Here is a 19,011-nt window from a genome sequence, read left to right as displayed (position 1 = left end):
TTAGAAAACGTAATTTTTTTCAAATAATTTAAAAAAGAAACTGAGTTTCTTTTCAAAGTATATAAAAAAGTTGCTCTGATGGTGAATCGAACCCGAGTTTTCCGCCTGAAAGTCTAAAGACTCAGCCGCTGGACTATACAAACACAATAGTAATTGTTGTTTAGCAAATAGAAGGTATTTTCGACGCAAGCAAATTCCCAAAAATCTTGATATGTGGTTTTTGGAAAACAGGGAAGGAGTGATCAGATTGAGCTGAAATTTCGACGATAAGCTCCCAGGCCCCAGGAAAGCTTATCCTCTAAATTTCAGCCCGATCAGACAACGTTAAAGGGGGGTTGTGGAGGGAAAAATTAACATGGGCTAATATAGGAAAACGAGGTTTTTCGTAAATGTAAATTCGGGGGATAATTTTTTCGGTCTGAAAATATCAAAAGGCCCTAACAGGTCGAATTCTGCTTCGAATGAGTCCTCATTCAACCGGATCCGGTGCCAACTGTGGCCTGTAGGCGTGGCTAACAAAAAAAAAAAGAGATGAAATCTAAGGGGCTATATTTGGTTTTTTGAAAACAGGGAAGGAGTGATCGGATTGAGCTGAAATTTCGAGGATAAGCTCCCGGGCCCTAGGAAAGCTTAACCTCTAAATTTCAGCCCAATCGGACAACGTTAAAGGGGGCTGTGGTGGGAGGGTCCAAACTTCCGGCCCAGTTTACCCCATGAAGATAAAGTCGGAGGAGGATGAAATTTTGCAAGTTTCTTAGTTTGAGCTTGGGCTACAAAATGCGATCACCGCCGTCTCTCTGCGACCTCTAGGACCTGAAATCGCTTAACATTGTGGTGGGTCGCCTCTTTATAGAGGCACAACTGTGCCTCCTTGAAAAAATCACTCCTATTTTTCTCAATAGTAGACAGTTGGCATGCATCTGACTACAAATTCTATTGCCATCCCTTAAATTGCAATTTTTCGGCAATGTAAACATAGGTAGTTCACGCTTTTCAGGACCAACTATAGTATGTTTTTCATAATTTATTTGATGAAAAATATAACGTAAATAATTTGCCTCTTTGACTCCTACAGCTTATGGGTTAAGTTAAATTGATTAAACAAACCAGTGCTATCCATGCAAAACAAATGTGATTTTGTTCTATAATAATGTGATTTTTGTTCTATAACTATAAATAATCGGGTAAGGGTTTCTGGCGATGGCAATTTCCACGCAGTATTTTTTATTTCAATTAAAAAATTTGCTTTGGTGTGAACATTTTTTTAACAGGAGGGTTCTGCAACGTAAAGAAAATTATTTTTCTTTAGACTATATTTCTTTGCGGATCTCTTTCTGTACTCATACGCAACAGAGCATCTTTGATAAGTTTGACTAAATTAAACTCTTCAGATGAAACCGAAGAAAAATAAGGCGATAAGGTCTTCAGGAGGAAATGCTTCTATTATAGTGACTACAAGACGTAAGGCTTAAATTGTTAACAAGTCTAAAATCACTGTCATTAAGGGGCGAAAGCAGTCCAAGTCGCTTGGCTATCTCTTCAATGTTAAAGAAATTTTGTTTGTTTAAAGAAACAGATATATTAGAGAACTTAAATTGTGGTTCACCTGATTTGGGAGACTAATGGCTATCATTTGTTCAGGTTCACTTTTTTTTCTTATGCTCCCTCTGTTTTTTAAATGCATTTTTATACAAAAACTCTTTTGGCTTTGTTCAAGGAAACGTTATTAACAACTTTAATAAAATTCATACTAGATTGTAAATATTTTTAACCCAAAATATTTGTTCAGACAGTTTGTGTTGATTTTACTCAATTAAAGGCTTTTTTATCCTTTGTTTTTTTTTTGGCTGCAATCGATTTGGAGCTACGGAACCCTTAAGTTGAACAAGGGTTGTTTAATTTTTGGGTCAGTGTTTCAATTAACAGGCGCCGTGTCCTGTGTATGGTATCACTAAACTTGGATAAACAGGCCGTATCCGCTGTATACCGTTGTTAAAAACCAATCGAAATATATCAAGGATTGAGCAAGTTCTATTCAAGAGATTGAAAAACTTTTTGATTTATGGAAAAAGCAATAAAAGAGGACTTAATTAATTAACGTGCAAAAGAGCAGGGAAAAGTTAAAACAAATCTACGTGAAACTTGGAAGACCAAGACTTCCAAAGTATTTGCTTGACTTAGAGGAAGTATCTATACAAGAGGAAACCATTATAGAACCACAGAGACTAAAAACAATAACAGCTGTCCGTAATTTAACTTATGAAATCTTGAAGACTGCTCGTTGGATATTCAATGTGCCTTATTTTGTGAAGAGCTACGAAGATCTTGTAATCAAACATATGTAAGTACAAACTTTTAATTTTATAGCAAAGTAATTTGGTTTCCTATCCTGACCCCAAAGATGGTTCAATTAGCCACCCCCCCCCCTCCAAAAAAAACAAAGAACTGTAGAGGTTCAGAATAATTTAACGGTACTTATTTAGAAAGCGGTAAGTAAAAGAGAATTGTATTGCGAGAACAGATAGGCATTTTATCGGGTAATGCCGGGATGCTGTATAAACATAGGTTACGTATTTAATATATTCTATGCTTTACCACCCCTATCCCCTAATGTACAAATATATAGCCCAAATTTGTTTCTTAACTATTATATTTTCATCTTATTTTGTTTTATTTCATTAACATTTACGAAACTTCACTTCTCTTGTACTTACTACTTTCTTAACAAGTACCAATTTAACGCTTGAGATGGAGTGCCATTTAATGGATATTTTCCGTACTAGATTTGAAACTACTGTTTTTTAGTATTTTTCCTGAGAAAAAAAGAAAAAAATTCGGTACTTGTACGATATAACCCTGACAGTGGCGGATCCAGGGGGAGGGGGTGTGTGTCCCCCTAGCGTAGTCTAAAGTAGTGTAATTTACTTAATTAACTCAAGTTTGCGTTAATTAAACTTGTTCATAACGCAAGTTTATCGGATCAACCTATTTTGCGCCCCCCCCCTAAAATATTTTTTCGGATCAACCTATTTTGCGCCCCCCCCCAAAAAAAAAATCCTGACTCCGACCCTGAACCTTGACCTAATATTCCTCATCTAATTAGAACCTGTTTCTCTGACGCTCAATCCGAATGAAATATACCTAAGTATTATACAAATATAATAATTAATAAAAAAATTGGGGCTATATTTTTGCTTATTAGGGGGGGGGGGGGTAAAGCATAACGGGTCTGCAAGCATAATGTGTTAGGTACAATTATTTCCATATTATGAATTAAGAATTGTTTTCTAACTTAACACTGTCCAAATACTTTACCAACACCCCTCCCCCTTAGGTGCAAATATATTGCCAAAATTATATATTTCCCATCTATTCTGTCACTTCTCTTTGTCTTGTCTCATACTAAGCTGAAAGAAAATAGCGAAAAAACAAGAAAAGGTTCTACAATGTGTCCACTTGAGTTGATGAACCACTTGAGTTGTCACGGCTATACCATACAAGTAACCTACCTAAAATTCTCTTAAATCTTGGAAAAATTCTCCCCGCGCATAAAATTTTCCTCAATCAAAATAACCTCATTTCTTAAAATTACCAGTTTATTTAAAATCACCTCTGACTCATTCTTTTTATTTTCCTGTATCAAAGTAGAAGGTCTTGTGTATAAAAACGTTTACTCCCAATTAGTCCATTTGAAAACTTCAACAAATTCATACTCCCTTCCTAGTAATCAAACCAGACATTCTTGATGACAACAAGTCAGCTGTAAGGGTTTTCTAAATTTTAGATTCTTCCTAGAATGTTACAGATTCTTGCCACTAGATTAATTAATCTCTATGCTTTTTAATTTTCTGGAAGAAAATTCAGAATCGGTAACCCGGATATTATTCAGCGAAGTAACGACCCTTAACAGAGAGACATGAAAACACTGCCTTAATAAATGTACGTCATTCCTTTTAAAACCCGTTAATTTTCGAAGCCACCTATTATCCAAGTTGAATTGTATGCTTTTTGTGCGTCGACTCCGGTCACCCCTTAAGCAAAATACATTAGTTAGGATATTATTGAAAATTTCTAACTTACTTTACTCCATTATATTTTCTTCTTCTGTCTCTTCTTTCGTCCTCGTCTTGATTGTCTCATCAGTCTTAGCTCTTTTTCTGGCACCCTCTTTGGCATTCAAGGGTTCCGCCAGCATTACTTTTAACCGAGATCCACACACCTCGTGATCATCCAAAGCCTTAGATAAAAAAAAGCTTTTGATATAAGATAGGGGGACATAAGAAAATATATTATTCAAATAATACTCCTGTCAAAGATATTAGTTTTTAAGAATTTTCTTGGTTTTTAGTTTATTCTGGTGTTCATTTTAATTCTTCATATTTTACCTCAGTTTTTGTTCATTTTATTTTTAAATATCATAATATTGGGTTATTAAACATTTTCCGTTTTTCTTTCTCCCTTTTATTTGTTTTAAACCGAAGAATACCACGGGACATATTAAACACTAATGAATAGAATTGATTACCTTTTTAAGGTGACCAGAAAGACAAGGCTGACTAAAACCCCGTTCATGAATCCGTAGTTTTCGTAACAGTACAACTATTTATACAGTTTGTTTCATTCCTTTTTAAAAATAACAATAGAACGCAAAGAATAAATTCAACCAGATTTGTTTCCTAGTTGGCTGGTGTGTGTATGCCTGTTCCTGTATTCGTGCACGTGTCCCGTAACTCCTGTTAGATCATTCTAATATAATTCTAAATATTAAATAGAATGCTTAAAAAGACAGAGAAAGATGGTATACAAACTGGTTAAAGTGTAACCAGATTCTGTTTTTATATTTCCCACTTGCAAACGAATGTAAGTACTTGCGCGAATGTAATGAGTTTGATTTCTCTTTTTATGAATTTGTTTTTCCGTCCAAGATTCTGTTTTTATATTTCCCCCTTGCAAACGAATGACGGGACGAATAGCTCGCAGCGTGGTTGATTCATCCTTCATTTGGAAATGAAATGACTGAGGGTAAGATTCATTGAAAGAGATTCAGTTTGCATACTGGCATTAAAATATATAAAATGTAATTTGGATTATCATTGGAAGCTGAGTAACGCATATCATTATTTTGGTTCTTTAATTACAGAGTAAAGTAATTATAGTTTATCAATCGAACAGCTTAGCAATAGGCCAGTGCTGTTCGACCTGAGAGTGTATTCGCCTCGGACTGAAGTTGTTCAAATTTTGGCTAATTGAATTGGTGGCAGCTTTGGGCCACACGGTTCTGTGGTCCAGCTGGTCGAATCCTAGTTTACTTTATTATTTTCCTATGTTTATTATCCTTGCAGTTCTTTAATTATGGTTAAAATTATTATTTTATAGCCAAACTTTTGACTATTATCTCGCTGAATCATGCTCGGATGTAGTGTTGGGCGATAATTTGATTAAACGATATGTGGATATTTTTACTTTCGATATTGGATAATCAATATTTTGATTTCGATATTTATGATCAGTTTTTGATTCAGATTAACTCTTTGATTTGTAAAAGTTAAATAAAAAATTGTAATGAAGTGTATTTTACTCGATTTTTTTTTTCAAGCTTTGAATAGCATAAAATCAAACAGTAAAAACAAACTTCGATTAACATAAACGAACATCATAGAAATCCATATTTGAAATTACTCGGGCTCAGGATAAAGAAAGATAACGTATTGGGATTGGCTACTTTTGGGTATCCAAAATCAGCAACAATATCAATGTTTTTCCCGGAGAATTGGTTCTATCTTTCATTGATCAAATAAAAAAAAAAAAACAAGTCTTTAGAACTGAAAGTAAAGTTCAGCATGAAAACTTAAAACGAACAGAAATCCTTATTTGAGAGGGATGCAATTCATATAGGTTTTTTTTTTTGGTATTTTGAAAAAGCTTCTCATTAAAAAGTCAAACTTAACCGTATAGAGTGAGGTATTGAGGAGGGGATATCTCCCCTCACATGCGGTAGGATTTCATTTCGTTTTAAGTTTCTATGTTCCTCCCTAGTTTCAGTTGGAAAAAAACTATTTTTTATTTAATTTCTGACTGTTGTCAAATAATGTCGGTAAATCTGACTCTCTCCTCCGTGGAAAATCCCCCCCTCTCCCAATAAAAATTCATCCATGGATAGTTCCTCCAGCGTAAAATCTTCCTCGCCCACGACAAATCCGTCCCTGCTGAAAATTCCACCCAGAAATTTTTTTGTGGACAATTTCACCCAGGAAATTCTCTTTATCCTACTTTCATTTGAAAAAAAAAACTTGTTTTTCTTTAAATTCCTAATCTTTTTTCAAATCATGCCGGAAAAAACCCCTCGACGGGAAATTTCATCCTTCAAATAGAAATTTTCTACCGCGGAAAATTTTCCCATGATGAATTTCTTCTGCGGAAAATTCCGTCATGAAGAATTTCTCCGACAAAAAAATTCCTCGTGGAGAATTTCTCCCGTGGGAAATCCCTCCCTCCCACGAAAAAATCCCCCAGACAATTTTAGCCTATCGGGAAATATTCCCAGGACAATTTCCCCGGAACATCTGTATATATAAAATTGAATCGGCTAAGAGAAAGTAAGATAAATTTTGTGTACGAGTTCTGGCAAATTCTCCCGTGTATAACTCTTTCTTGTAAGTTAATGTTCAGAAACCTTCCCTGTCCATTTAAAATTCTCCCCGCGGAAAGTTCCCCCTCCCTAAAAATTTTCAGTTTACTTCCAAATAACAAATACTGCTTGTAAACAATAGACAAAATCCATAACTTATAGCCGTTCTTCCAGGTACTGTGGGGGGGGGGCCATGACAATTTCCATGAACGTCTCTCTATATGAAAAATTGAATCGGCAAAGACAAAGTAGGACAAATTTCGTATAGTTCTGACAAATTCTCCCACGTAAAATTCTCCCTTGTAAGTTCATCCCCGGAAACTTCCCTGCACATGGAAAATTCTACCCATGGAAAACACCCCCACAGAAAATTCCCCCTCCCCTCCAGGTGTCTTTTTGCTAACAAATAAAAAATACTATGCGTAAACAACATGCAAAATTCATAACTGAAATCCTTCCCACAGGTTATGGGGGGTCATGTCATCTCCAGAGGCAAGGGCGTATCCACGTTTGAACCCCCCTCCAAATGTTTGCCAAACTCGTAAAAACGTAACAAAAATTAATATAAAGAAGTTTTGATGCGTTTTTAAAGTTTTTTTTTTGTAAACCCTCCCCCGGAAAAAAATCCCTTTGTAATCTCCCCCCCCCACAAAAAAAATCCTGGGATACGACCCTGTCTGGATGCACACTCATTTGATCTTTCAGCTAACAAGACATTCACCGGTAGATAGCAGAAAAAGTAAAAAGTAGTCAAAAAATTTCAAATATCGTTTTCGATATCGATATTTACGTTTCGATATTCGATAACCATATTTGCCCCGATTACTAGTAGTGTTGGGCATCGGATGGCCTTTTTCCGTTAAATAAAATTCACTTAATATTTATGTTAGTTTTGAGACTAAATAATGGTGGAAGAAGAAAAAAACGTTAAAAAGGTTAGCAAAGAAATTCTTTTCAAACAGTTACATTATCTTCCACGCTAGAATGGTGAAAATGATGCACATGAATTTGTAAAGAAAATAGGAACTCTGAGCAAGGTTCTTCCGCGGGAATAATTACAGGATGTGCCGGGCCTAAAGTTGAAAGGTGACATTTTTTCATATTTTAGGAATTTGATGATTTTGTTTCCTTTCAAGTTTGCTTTGAAACTAGTTTTGCTAGGACCACATAAACCAGAAAATTCAGGTACAGTTCGGCCGTTCATCAAAAAAATCAGTCGATGATTGATTATTGTTCGAAGGTCCAGGAGTCTTGTAAAGACGATTTGGAAATGATACCTCAAATACCGTTTTGTTACATGAGTTGGTTAATGACTTGTCTCAAAAATTTGCCAAACTGACTTTGCTAGAGGAGCCCAAACATTTTTAACAATGCCATAGGAATTTTAGCACCGGCAGAAGAGGTGGAGGCTGCCCTTGAGTAGCGTTTAGAGGGAGGAGTAAATTCTGTTTTGCCATCAGGTAGTAGAGGATTTTTTATTTTGGTTTAAACCATTATTTTGGTTATTTAATTAAGGAATATAGTAATATACGTATTATTGCCCGAATGGATTGGCCATAAGCCTGTGCGGTTGGACATGAGAGTGTGTTCACCTCGGATTGAAAATGTCATATTTTGGAACCGGTCAGCATGAGTGATTCGAAATCAGAGATACTGCACACAATTCATATCTACATTTTCATCCCAACATGTTTCCAAGTTTTGTTTTAGATTTATTTCCAAGAAAATTCGGCATACGATTCAAAAACAATATTGCTATTTATTCGTATATGCATCACAGCACATCGTGCGATTGAACTACTTATGAGAGAATTTGCATTTGTAGCTGCTGAGCAAAGAAACGAGGGAAAGTAGATCGAGGATAAAGTTTGACAGATAAAATTGAACTTTCAGGATCAGTAGCCTTTAGCGTACAGTAAGACATTTTATTTGCCAGTAATCAAACATTGTCGATTGGTAACTATTTGATGTTAACTCGAAAATTTGTAGAATTGTGTTTAAAATTTGAACGTTTGTTTCACAACATGATGTGAGCTGTTGAACGCAGATGTTAATAATTTTCATAAATGTTTCTCACAAGGCTGTGATCAGATTTAGCTGACAAAAATAGGGTTATGATAAATTATTGGTTTGATTAGATACTTGATATTTTATTTCGATTAAATTTTTAAATGAAAGTTATTTATAGATAATATTTTACATTAACTGCGACTCTTAACGGGATTTTTTTTTTGCACTCGTAAAACAGCGATTTGACTCTTTGACCAGAAAAAGCTGCTGGTCACCAGTCAATGGCGATAATTCCGGTAGTAAAAATCCTTTCCTAATATAACTGAAAAAATAAAATTCAATAGCTTACTTTAATGGCACGGCTTGCTGATTCTCTGACCGCGTATTTGGCATAACCATAATTCTTACCACTTAACATATATACGTCTATTAGATTCCCAAATCTTCCAAACACGTCTTTCAGAGCAAATAGTGCTGGTCGAGGCGGTTGGCACACAATGAAGAGTCTAAAAATTGAATAAAAGCAATAAAAAAATATTTCGATACAATACTTCAAGAGGGTCAGCTAAATGCAAAGGGACTGACTAGGAGAAGGAAAGACAATACAATTAAAATAATGTTTAATGGAACCCAAACTTAAATAAACCAAACGAGGTTTCTTTCTCAAATGAAAGTAAAGACTTAAAAGCTTAAACAAAAGGAAACTATCCTATATATGAGGGGACCGTTCCGCTCTTTCTGCCCCAGTTTAAATTTGTCCCGCTTTTCGTACTTTCATTTAAAAAAAAAAATTTTTACCTCATATTCCATAGCTTTCTATCTTACCGCTCCTTCAGCCTATTGCCGTAAATTAAACAGATCAGAGGCAACTCTATGGCGTTGCCTATAGTACAGCCATAGGGCTTAAACGTGTTGTTATTTTTTTTTTTTTCCCAGAGACACTTTGCATGGAGGGGGTGGTCGCATAATCTTAGGATTTGGCTCATTCGATTGGAAGAACTGAAAGTTCTAGTGCAACTTTAAAGAGTCAAAAGTGATCAGAGGGCAACCAGCCCCCACACCCCCTTTCCCCCAAATGCATCCGAACAAAATTTTGAGATAGTCATTTTGTTTAAAATAGCCTGAAGGTCAAATAATTATGCCTCCGGATATGACACCCCCCTTGTCCCTCAGGAAAGGGTTGTAAGTTATGCAATTTGCCTATTGTTAAGATAAAAGGATTTTTTATCGGAAAAGAGGATATGTTTGATCCTGGACGTCCAGAAAGGTTTAAGGTATTAAGAAGAAACTTTAAGGAAATGTTAAGAGGGATGCCGAACAGAATCAAAACACGCTATGTGCTTGCTGGTTTTGAAAAGGGACTATCAGTAATATCTAAAGAGCGGCTGAGGGTATTAAGTTGAAACTTTCAAGGCATGTTGAAGAGAAATTTTGAGGGTAACCCCCCTTGTTCTTTTAAGGTGCCCCCTAAGTTCAATACTGATCGAGATTTCGAAACTGTTCGAAATTTATATCATTTCGAAAATTATATCATTTGTCATGTTTACATGCAGGATTTATCATTAGTAAAAAGGAAATATTTAATTATGGGTGCATCCAAAAAATCTAAAGGCACTAAGGTGAAACCCTGGAGAATGTTGAGGGGTATATTATACTAAATCAAAAGGCACCATGGCCATCCAGTTTACCAAAAAGGAGGATCTGCAGTATTTTACGAACGGCTGAGGTTATTAAATTGAAACTTACAGAACATGTGAGGGAGGATGTTGAAAAGTGGCTGGAGGGCTGCCAGCCCCCTCCCATGTCCTTTGTAGTTGCGGTTCCTTCAGAAACATTTGGTTCAAATTTTTAAATATCCATCCCTTTCAAAATAATCTGAAGGTCAAATAACTACGAGTATGAGGATACCATAACCCGTTGAGAGGGGTGCCGAAAACAATAAAAGACACTGTGTGCGTGCTTGTTGTCAGAAGGGCCTATTAGCAATATATAAGCAACGGCTAAGGGTATTAAGTTGAAAATTTCAGAGGATGTTGAGGAGGGTGTTAAGGAACTTTCGGGGGGGGGGGCAGCCAACCCACATGGCCTTTTTTAGAGACTCCCTTCCCTCATCACTGATCAAAATTTCGAAAAAGCGATTTTGCTCAAAACAGTCAAATGTCTAGAAACTTTGCCTCTGGTGCAGGGTTGCCAACTGTCGACGTCTCAAAAGAGTGGAAATCAAGGTCCAAAAAGAAAGATTTTTGCTCAAAGAGTGCAAGTCAACAAATTTGCGCGCTTAGCCCCTCTGACTGTTCTGATCATTCGTATGTCATTAAGAAATAATTATAAGTTATCCTGCGACCATTAAACATATTGCCCTTAAATTTTAAAATGTGCTGAAAATGAAGTCAGGAGGGCTCCCTACTTAAATCAACTTCTAAATAATGAGTTAGATAAGAAATCTCGTTCTTTTTATGGCTAAAAGGTAAAACTGAGCTAGATATTTATATGTGTTAATTTTGAATTTCTGAACTATAGTTGACCTCATAGACTATTTAAGTAAAGTTTTGTCCCCAATTTGTCCAAATGTTTTGAAAGAAATATTAAAAGTTCAAGTAACTAGTCATGAACTATAGCTGACTTCACTATAGTAAAAGTAAGTACCATACCTTAGCAGCAAAAAAAAGAGTAATTTTCGAGGAATTTCCCAGGAAATGGATAGTTGCTTGTTCGGCGCATTTACTGCTATATTTTGAGTATATCAAGTTTGAGTATGATACTGAACATGAATAAATGCGAATGAGACAAGAGTTCTGACAAAGGGGAATTTTAGCAGCAAAAAAAAGAGTAATTTTCGAGGAATTTCCCAGGAAATGGATAGTTGCTTGTTCGGCGCATTTACTGCTATATTTTGAGTATATCAAGTTTGAGTATGATACTGAACATGAATAAATGCGAATGAGACAAGAGTTCTGAGAAAGGGGAATTTTGGATCATATAAATCAGATAAAAGTCTCTGGGTAATTTATCCAAACCACACAGAGGTGCAAATCTAAATTTACAAGTGTGTCAAAATATCATCAATAGCTTGCGAAAATGTTCAATGATATAAGTGACATAGCATTTCATTTCGATGCATTTGCAACGTAGATCGAGGAGTAGTCGGAACTCACCATTAACTACGCAGATTTTCATTAATATAATAATAAATTTAATAAACCAAATCTTTATTATATCTCCATAGAAATGTTCCCAGCACAAAAACAACGATAAATCACAATTTACTTCCAGCCCCTTGTAGCCAAAAAAAAACTCCAGAGAAATGTTTGGCCAAAATATATGCCAAACATTAAGATATACTATCTTAAAGCATTTTCAAAAAACCTAGGATCCCCATCCAAAACAAATTTTGGGCCCCAGGCTGGTAAGTTACGATTTTTATTTCAGAAAAAATGACTATCACAAGCCGAGATGTGCCTGTCGCACTTTAAAATGGTGCACAGGCCTAAAGTCTGTGCAAAATTTTATTAGTTTGAGATTAGACTTTTAAAAGGTCTGTTTTGGTCGTTGCTTGTCCTTCACCTTCCTGCATACACACTTTTCATTTCCAAGAAAAACGGTCACACTAAAAAGCTTTTGACTTCTTTTATTAAATTTAAATTTCCACGTTGCCATTTGTTAATTTGACCTACTTTTTCTTAACTGATTGAAAATGCTGGAAAAACGACCGGAGGACTGGGTAAGACACAGGCAGAGATAACAGAGATCATACCGGCTAGCAGTTGTATCTTTTACACTCAAATGATTTGATTTGAAGTTTTTTATTTTTCTAGAACTTCTTCTATCATCATTTCGTAAAAAAAGTGCAAAAAATAGTGATTTTAGCTAAAAATTGGCAAAAAGAGTGCAATTCCCGTCCGTCGAGGGAAAGAGCGCAATGAGGTGAAAAAAGGGTACAAAAACTACGAGACGGTGCAAGTTTGCAACCTTGCTTTGGTGGTGCAATGCCCTCTCAGCCCCCAAGGCACGGATTGTATATTATGCAATTTACCCTTTCCTACACGAAGGATTTATCATTACAAAAAGGGGGATGTTTGATTCTTGGCATGTTCAGAAAGGCTAAGGGTATTAAGATGAAACTTTGGGGAATGTTCAAATAAATCAAAAGACACTATGTACATCCAGTTTATCAAAAAAACTTATCTGCAATATCTCAAGAACGGCTGAGGGTATTAAGTTTAAACTTTCAGGGCATTTTGAGAAGGATGTTAAAAAGTGGTGAGACGATAACCAGTTCCTACTCTATTGTGTTTTTAGCTGCCCACCTCTCAAAGATATTTGCTCAAAATTTTGGAATAGTCATTTTGTTAAAATAGTCGAAGAGTCAATTAACTATACCTCCGAGGATGAGATAACCCCCACAACCTCCGGGGCAAGTGTTGTGATTTATTGATCTTGTCGATAAATCAGTCGATAAACTGTCGACCTAGTTTATATACAAGGTCGGTTATTGGGAAAAGGGGGCATGTTTGATCCTGAGTCTCCAACCTGAGTCTCCAAAAAGGCTAAGGGTATTAAGGTAAAACTTCTAGAAAATACTGAGGGGAATCTCAAACAAAATCAAAACATACTTTATGCAGGAGGGTTGTCTAAAGGACACAAGAGCGAAACCTTAGAAACAAGTAACGGTATTGAGTTGAAACTTTAATGGCATGTTGAGAAGGATGTTGAAAAAGGAACGCAGTAGACCAACCCCCCTCCTCCCCCCTGCCCTTTTAGATTCCCCCCTAAGACTTATAAAAATCATTAAAAGCCATTTTATTCAAAATATTCAAATTTTCTAATAACTACGCCTCTAGGAATGGCATGCCTCCACAGCCCCCCCCCCGGCAAGGAATGTAAATTACCCAATTTGTCCAATTTTTGCATGAAGGATTTATCCCTGGGAAAGGGGGGAATCTTTAATCCTGGATGTGTAAGCAAACGGTATTGAGCCAAAATTTCGGGAAACGTTGGGAGGTAGGTTTAGATAAATCAAAAGAAACTATCTGCATCCAAGTTATCAAAAAGATGTATCCCCAATATCTTGGGAACGGATAAGAATATTAGCTTGAAACTTTCAGGGCCAGTACTACTACTATTGCGGCTACAAATGGGACTGGTTGCAACTGCAACTGCGACTTCTTCCGACTGAGACTGCTTGCAACTGCTGCAACATGTACTTGTAACCACTTTCAGGGAATGTCGAGTAGGGTGTTGAACTTTGAAACTTTGATGTTGAAATAGGGGTTTTTGAAAAACTTTAAACTTTGGCAATCGAAGACGAACAGAAATTAATTGAAAAAACTTTAGGATTTTTTTTTTTTTTAAGAAAGTAAAGAGATATTAAACTTATGACCAGCAGAAATAAATTCCTATAATAATTCAGTCTTGAACCGACCAGGAATTACTATTAAAAAACAAATCAAACTTAAAACGAACAGAAATTCAATAAACAATCATGGCAATATACTTTTTTAAACCACATTGGTCAGCCATAACATAAAGAAAGAAAACGATCAAAAATGGGGGTTTTAAAGGCCAAACGAAAATACTGAAAAAACACACAAAGCAAATATTTATAGCACCGGGCACTTTCGGAGAAAATGGTCCAAATCTTCGTCCTAATCCCTACAAAGAGGACACACATACCGACCATCAGGATGTACTATCCCCCTGTCGAACACCATTTGCCTGCTCTGGATTGGAAGGCAATTCGCCCTAAATGGAATCCATCGACATAAAATCATAGCCGGTAAATTGAATTTAAAATAAATTTCCTCTCCAAAACTAGGTTTAACCTCATTCATATTAGTATATACTATCTGTAAGTTTGCCATGATTGTTTATTTAGTTTCTATTCGTTTTAAGTTTCTTTTGTTTTTTAATAGTAATTCCTGATCGTTTTAGGTTTAATTTTTATAGGAATTTATTTCTGCTGGTTTTAAATTTAGTAAGCCTCTTTACTTTCCTTTGAAAATCTTGCTTTTCATAGAATAATAAAAAATAAAAAAATTCTGTTCTTTTTTTATTGCCAAGTTTTTAAGTTTCAAGTTTTTCAACATCAAAGTTTAAAAACATCACAGTAATGTTTTTTTCTGCATTAAAGTTTCAAAGTTTGACAATATTCCTCAATATTCCCTGAAAGTAGTCACAAGTAGATCTAGCTGCAGCTGCAAGCAGTTGCAATCAGAGTCCTCAGGAATGGCTTAGGGTATTAAGGTGGACTTTAACTTGCACTTTATTGTCGTTTGAGAAGTGGTTTCGACAAAAGAAGTTTTTTGAGTCAAACACAAAACGAGCAAAAACTAAGAGGAGTAGGGTTAATGCTTACTGGTCTTTTTAAAGACAAGAATATAATTTGCATTTTATTGAAAACAAAATACATTTTAAACAAGCTTTTCCCCGGCTAAACAACTTGAGATTTTGATTTCCCTTTTGGGAATTTACTATAATGAAAGTTATCAAGACCTTCAGGAATGAATATCAGTATATATATTAAACTGGCAATCCACTTTCATTTTTTTTTCAGTAATTTTGGTTATGATGGTTTTCTTTTTCTCTCTCGATATTATGAGAAATAAAACACACAGATAAAGTAAGGATGATTTTCAGTAAAGTATAAATTATGTTCTTGTCTTTAGAAGGCACACGAGGCGTTAGTCCTACTCCTCTTAGTTTCTCCTCGTTTAGACTTTGACTCGGTTACTTGTAGCAATTTATGTTCGTTTTGGGTTTCATTTATTTATTGATGGTGCTTTATGGTATGTTTACGCTTGAGAAATTATTTGACTTTATTTCTGCTCGTCTTTGGTGTAATATAGCAAATAACTTTTCTTTGAAAATCCTCTTTTGAGGAAAAGTTTTTTTTCAACTTAATTATGTAAAAAAAAAAGCAATCTAAGTTACAATGATTCTAAAAAGACAATAGCATCATAACGTAAAGCAATTTTTTAGTATAAAAGGTCAAATAAGGCACTTGAGTCAGTGTGAGAGGCCTGACACAAAAATGCGAAAGCGCAATAACCCTTCAACCTATGAAGGCACACACCTTGGGGGGAAAACCAGGGAATTACTTCAAAATTTTATATGAAACACATATTTGACAAACTTTTAATGGTTCTAACAAATCTCTAACAAAACATCTAATAGTTCAAAATCCTTTGGCTCTTTCAGATAAATACTTCTTTTTCCTTGTAAATCCAAATAGGGCCAATTTTGTAAGGGGCTTCACTTAAAATTTTCGCGCTGTCCAATGAGGAAAAAATGCTCATACCCTTAAACGATGAAAAAATAGATGAATTTGACCACCTAGAGCTTTGTCTTTTGAAGAAGTCATACACGGTCAACTAATTTTTAGATTTAGCTAATCTTTACCTAGTTTTTCGTTTATCACCTTCATTGGATTTCAACGCTAAATAGAGTCATGATATGAATGCTTAATAATTGAAGAAGAGCTTCCGACAGAACACTTTTTAAACAAAGCCAATTATACTTAGCAGAATACTCTCGTTAAAAACGTTAAGAAAATTCAGGAAAAACGTACCTTTCAGCCACTTCAGCATCAACAGGTGCTAAAGGTTGCGGAGGAGGAAGGCGCGCTGAACAGAAAGAAGGATCATATGTTTCTGTCATTGTGGGAGTTGATACTCTGCCATCGCCTGATCCTATAAGTAAAAGCAATTCATTAAAAGGGGTGAAAGATCTCTGTCTAAGAAGACTATGATAGTCAAATCGCTGTAAAAGATGCTGGTGGTACTGATAATGGTGATGAGGCTTGTGGAAAACGATTTTCCCTTGATCGTAGAAGTGCCTAATCCTCCGTCCCGTTTTCCAGGAGTAAATTAAAAACACTAAACTAAATACCAAATTCAATTAAATAAATTAAATACAGTTGCCTAACAGGTATTGGAAGCGGTGGAACGGACATCAGTGTTGGTACAGATATTGCTGATAATGCTGACTGGCTGTGCATTTCCACATTAGTCTGAGTTACAAATCTATCAGAATCGGTGATTGCGGATGTGTTGAAGCGGGAGGTGCCATTGCGGTGCTGCTGCTGATAATGATAATAATGCTGGCTGAGCATGACTTCACCATAGTATATGTATCTAAGAGGTAATACGATTTTATTTTGCTAATATAATTACTAATAAGATAAGATACTTGCTTTACTATTACTTTGTATACTTACTATTAAGATACTTACTTTGGTTTCTATGGCATAACTTACTCTAGTTAAGATATTAGGGGCACTGTCTTTGGATCCTGCAATAGGGATGTTGGCTAAAAGCATCAATGTCTTTGGTATCGATAAATAATTATTTGGGAAAACCGCACGTTATGCTGTAGCTTTAGTTTTTATTGTTGATAAGAATTTCAGACTTCCTGGTAACGTTTTATTTTGTTTTTCTACTGGCTCCCAACAACAACCACAATATTTTTTTCTTAAGGACAGAATTACTACTACTGCTACTACTACATCTTTTACTATTACTACAAATAATCTACTATTACTATTACTACCCACGTGGAGTGGCTGGAAACGTCCAAGAGGAAGTTCGAAAGTTCTGGTGGAATGACAGTCTCGGGAAATTCATGAGCTAGGCTGAAATTTCTTTGTCAGATGCAGAGGCCCTTGCTACTGACCACCCCACGTGGAGAAGGGTAACGACGCTCTCAAGACCGCCCCGGCATGAGGATTAAGTAAATAAGGACAAAATGAGTGCGGCTTCACTTAAATTTATCAGTAGGATGCATTGATTCCGTATCTGCTTCGGGAGGATCAGTTCAGGTAAGCTTGAGGCATTAAATATAGCTGTTTAAAATATTCTTTCTCGGTCTTTTGGCTCAGAACACGCTGTGTGCCTACGTATTTGTCTTCTAAAAAAGTTTCAAGAAAAAGGCAAGAGGATGGATTTGCAGAACACACTCATTGGCGCCAAATCTAGCTTTTCCCAAAGGTAGAAGCAGGTCAGGTCCAAATAAGAAAAGTGCTTCCAGAAATATCAGCAAATAAAGCTGATACGGAAATTTTATTTTTATGTTCCTTAAGATTTTGTAAGTATTGAAGAAACTAACGCGTACCTGTTACCCATTGAAAAGGACTTAAAAATAAATATATTTTTTACAAGCTTCTTAAAAGTTACATTGTCTCTATTTGTCTGAACAGCTTAACACTGATTTAACTTCATCGTCATATAGAAAATTTATAAATAAAGACAGAAAAAATTTAGCTTCTCTTTCGGTAGTTTTCATATCTGGGGATAAATATCCTTCTATTTCCACTTTTTCTTATACATATTCTGAGACAGATCAAAAGTGGCTTAGAATATTGTTCGTAGGGAATTTTATTTGATAAATCCATAGTCCGTTTCGTATTTCTAGGCAGAAATATAACTAATTTTGACGAAGCAATACATAAAATTTGGTTAACTATAATTATTTGTAAGACAATGCATTACAAACTAAAAGTTATTATTTTGTTCCATTAACGTTATTGAGTTTTCTACTTTCATATTCTTTATTAAATTACCGAGGACCGGTGTCTTTCAACGTTCTATTGCTCAGATCACCATCCGCGTTAAACAGACAAAATTCAATGCACTTCAGAAATTTAACAGAATACAAATTTATTGTGAAAAAATTCAAGCAGAAAGATTGTTTTACTGATTAAACTTGAAAAAAAAAAAACTTTCTGAAGGAGGTGAAGAACAGAAATTGAAAAGAAAAAAAGATATTGCTTCGCAGTTTATGTTACATATATGTACGAAACTAGCTAAATTTCCCTACATTTGTAAAATTCTCAAAACTAGCGCTTTACTGAAATACAAAACCCACCACGGAAAAAAAGGATATTCTCTTAAGAGTGTGAAAGTTCCTAATTAGCTTGATAAAATTTGATATATTTCATAACTTAAAAGACAATAAATTTGCAGTGAATAATATGCAAACGAGATTGGCGAACATTTGTCAAATCTCCTATATGGGTACACAAAATGTCTTCGGTACATATAAATAATTTTTTATATACGAATGTTGAAAAAAGCTTCCTTGGTGGATTGTACAATACTTCCTTTTTTGAGAAGTACGTTATTTTGTATGGGTTCGTACGCACATTCAAATACAAAATGTGCAAACTTACTGTTGTCTGCCTCTCCATAGGTAATCTTAAAAATGTTCCAGAATGAGAAAGAGAAAATGTGATCACCCCGGCTCTAGCCATATACTGCATATGATAGCTTTATGACGACTATCACCCCTTAGCAAAAAAAAAAGCTTAATTTCACTTTCTGACACTAATTTAGGTTCACTGACAGATACTTAAAATACGACCAGCAAGGAAAGGTTAA

The 19,011-nt window shown here is 35.4% G+C and overlaps 1 protein-coding gene across 3 annotated transcripts in view; it reads right to left on the bottom strand.

Annotated features, from left to right (window-relative positions):
- LOC148949397 (RNA-binding protein 45-like) overlaps positions 1-19,011 on the bottom strand; it is a 223,149-nt gene that overhangs the window by 5,383 nt on the left and 198,755 nt on the right. For all 3 annotated transcript variants that reach the window (XM_089093419.1, XM_089093421.1, XM_089093420.1), the window contains exons 9-11: positions 16,206-16,326; positions 8,988-9,144; positions 4,081-4,237 (exon numbers count right to left, since the gene is read on the bottom strand). In XM_089093419.1, the coding sequence (XP_088949545.1) occupies positions 4,082-4,237; positions 8,988-9,144; positions 16,206-16,326 (434 nt within the window). In that variant the 3' untranslated portion in view covers position 4,081. The remainder of the gene's footprint in view (positions 1-4,080; positions 4,238-8,987; positions 9,145-16,205; positions 16,327-19,011) is intronic.

Source organism: Artemia sp. Qi Xiang Cuo, chromosome 8 (assembly GCF_049724085.1).
Source record: "Artemia sp. Qi Xiang Cuo chromosome 8, ASM4972408v1, whole genome shotgun sequence".
In the NCBI taxonomy this organism is placed as follows: Eukaryota; Metazoa; Arthropoda; class Branchiopoda; order Anostraca; family Artemiidae; genus Artemia; species Artemia sp. Qi Xiang Cuo.
The sequence above is the reverse complement of the archived record's forward strand: the minus strand, read 5'-3'. Positions and strand labels throughout refer to the sequence as shown.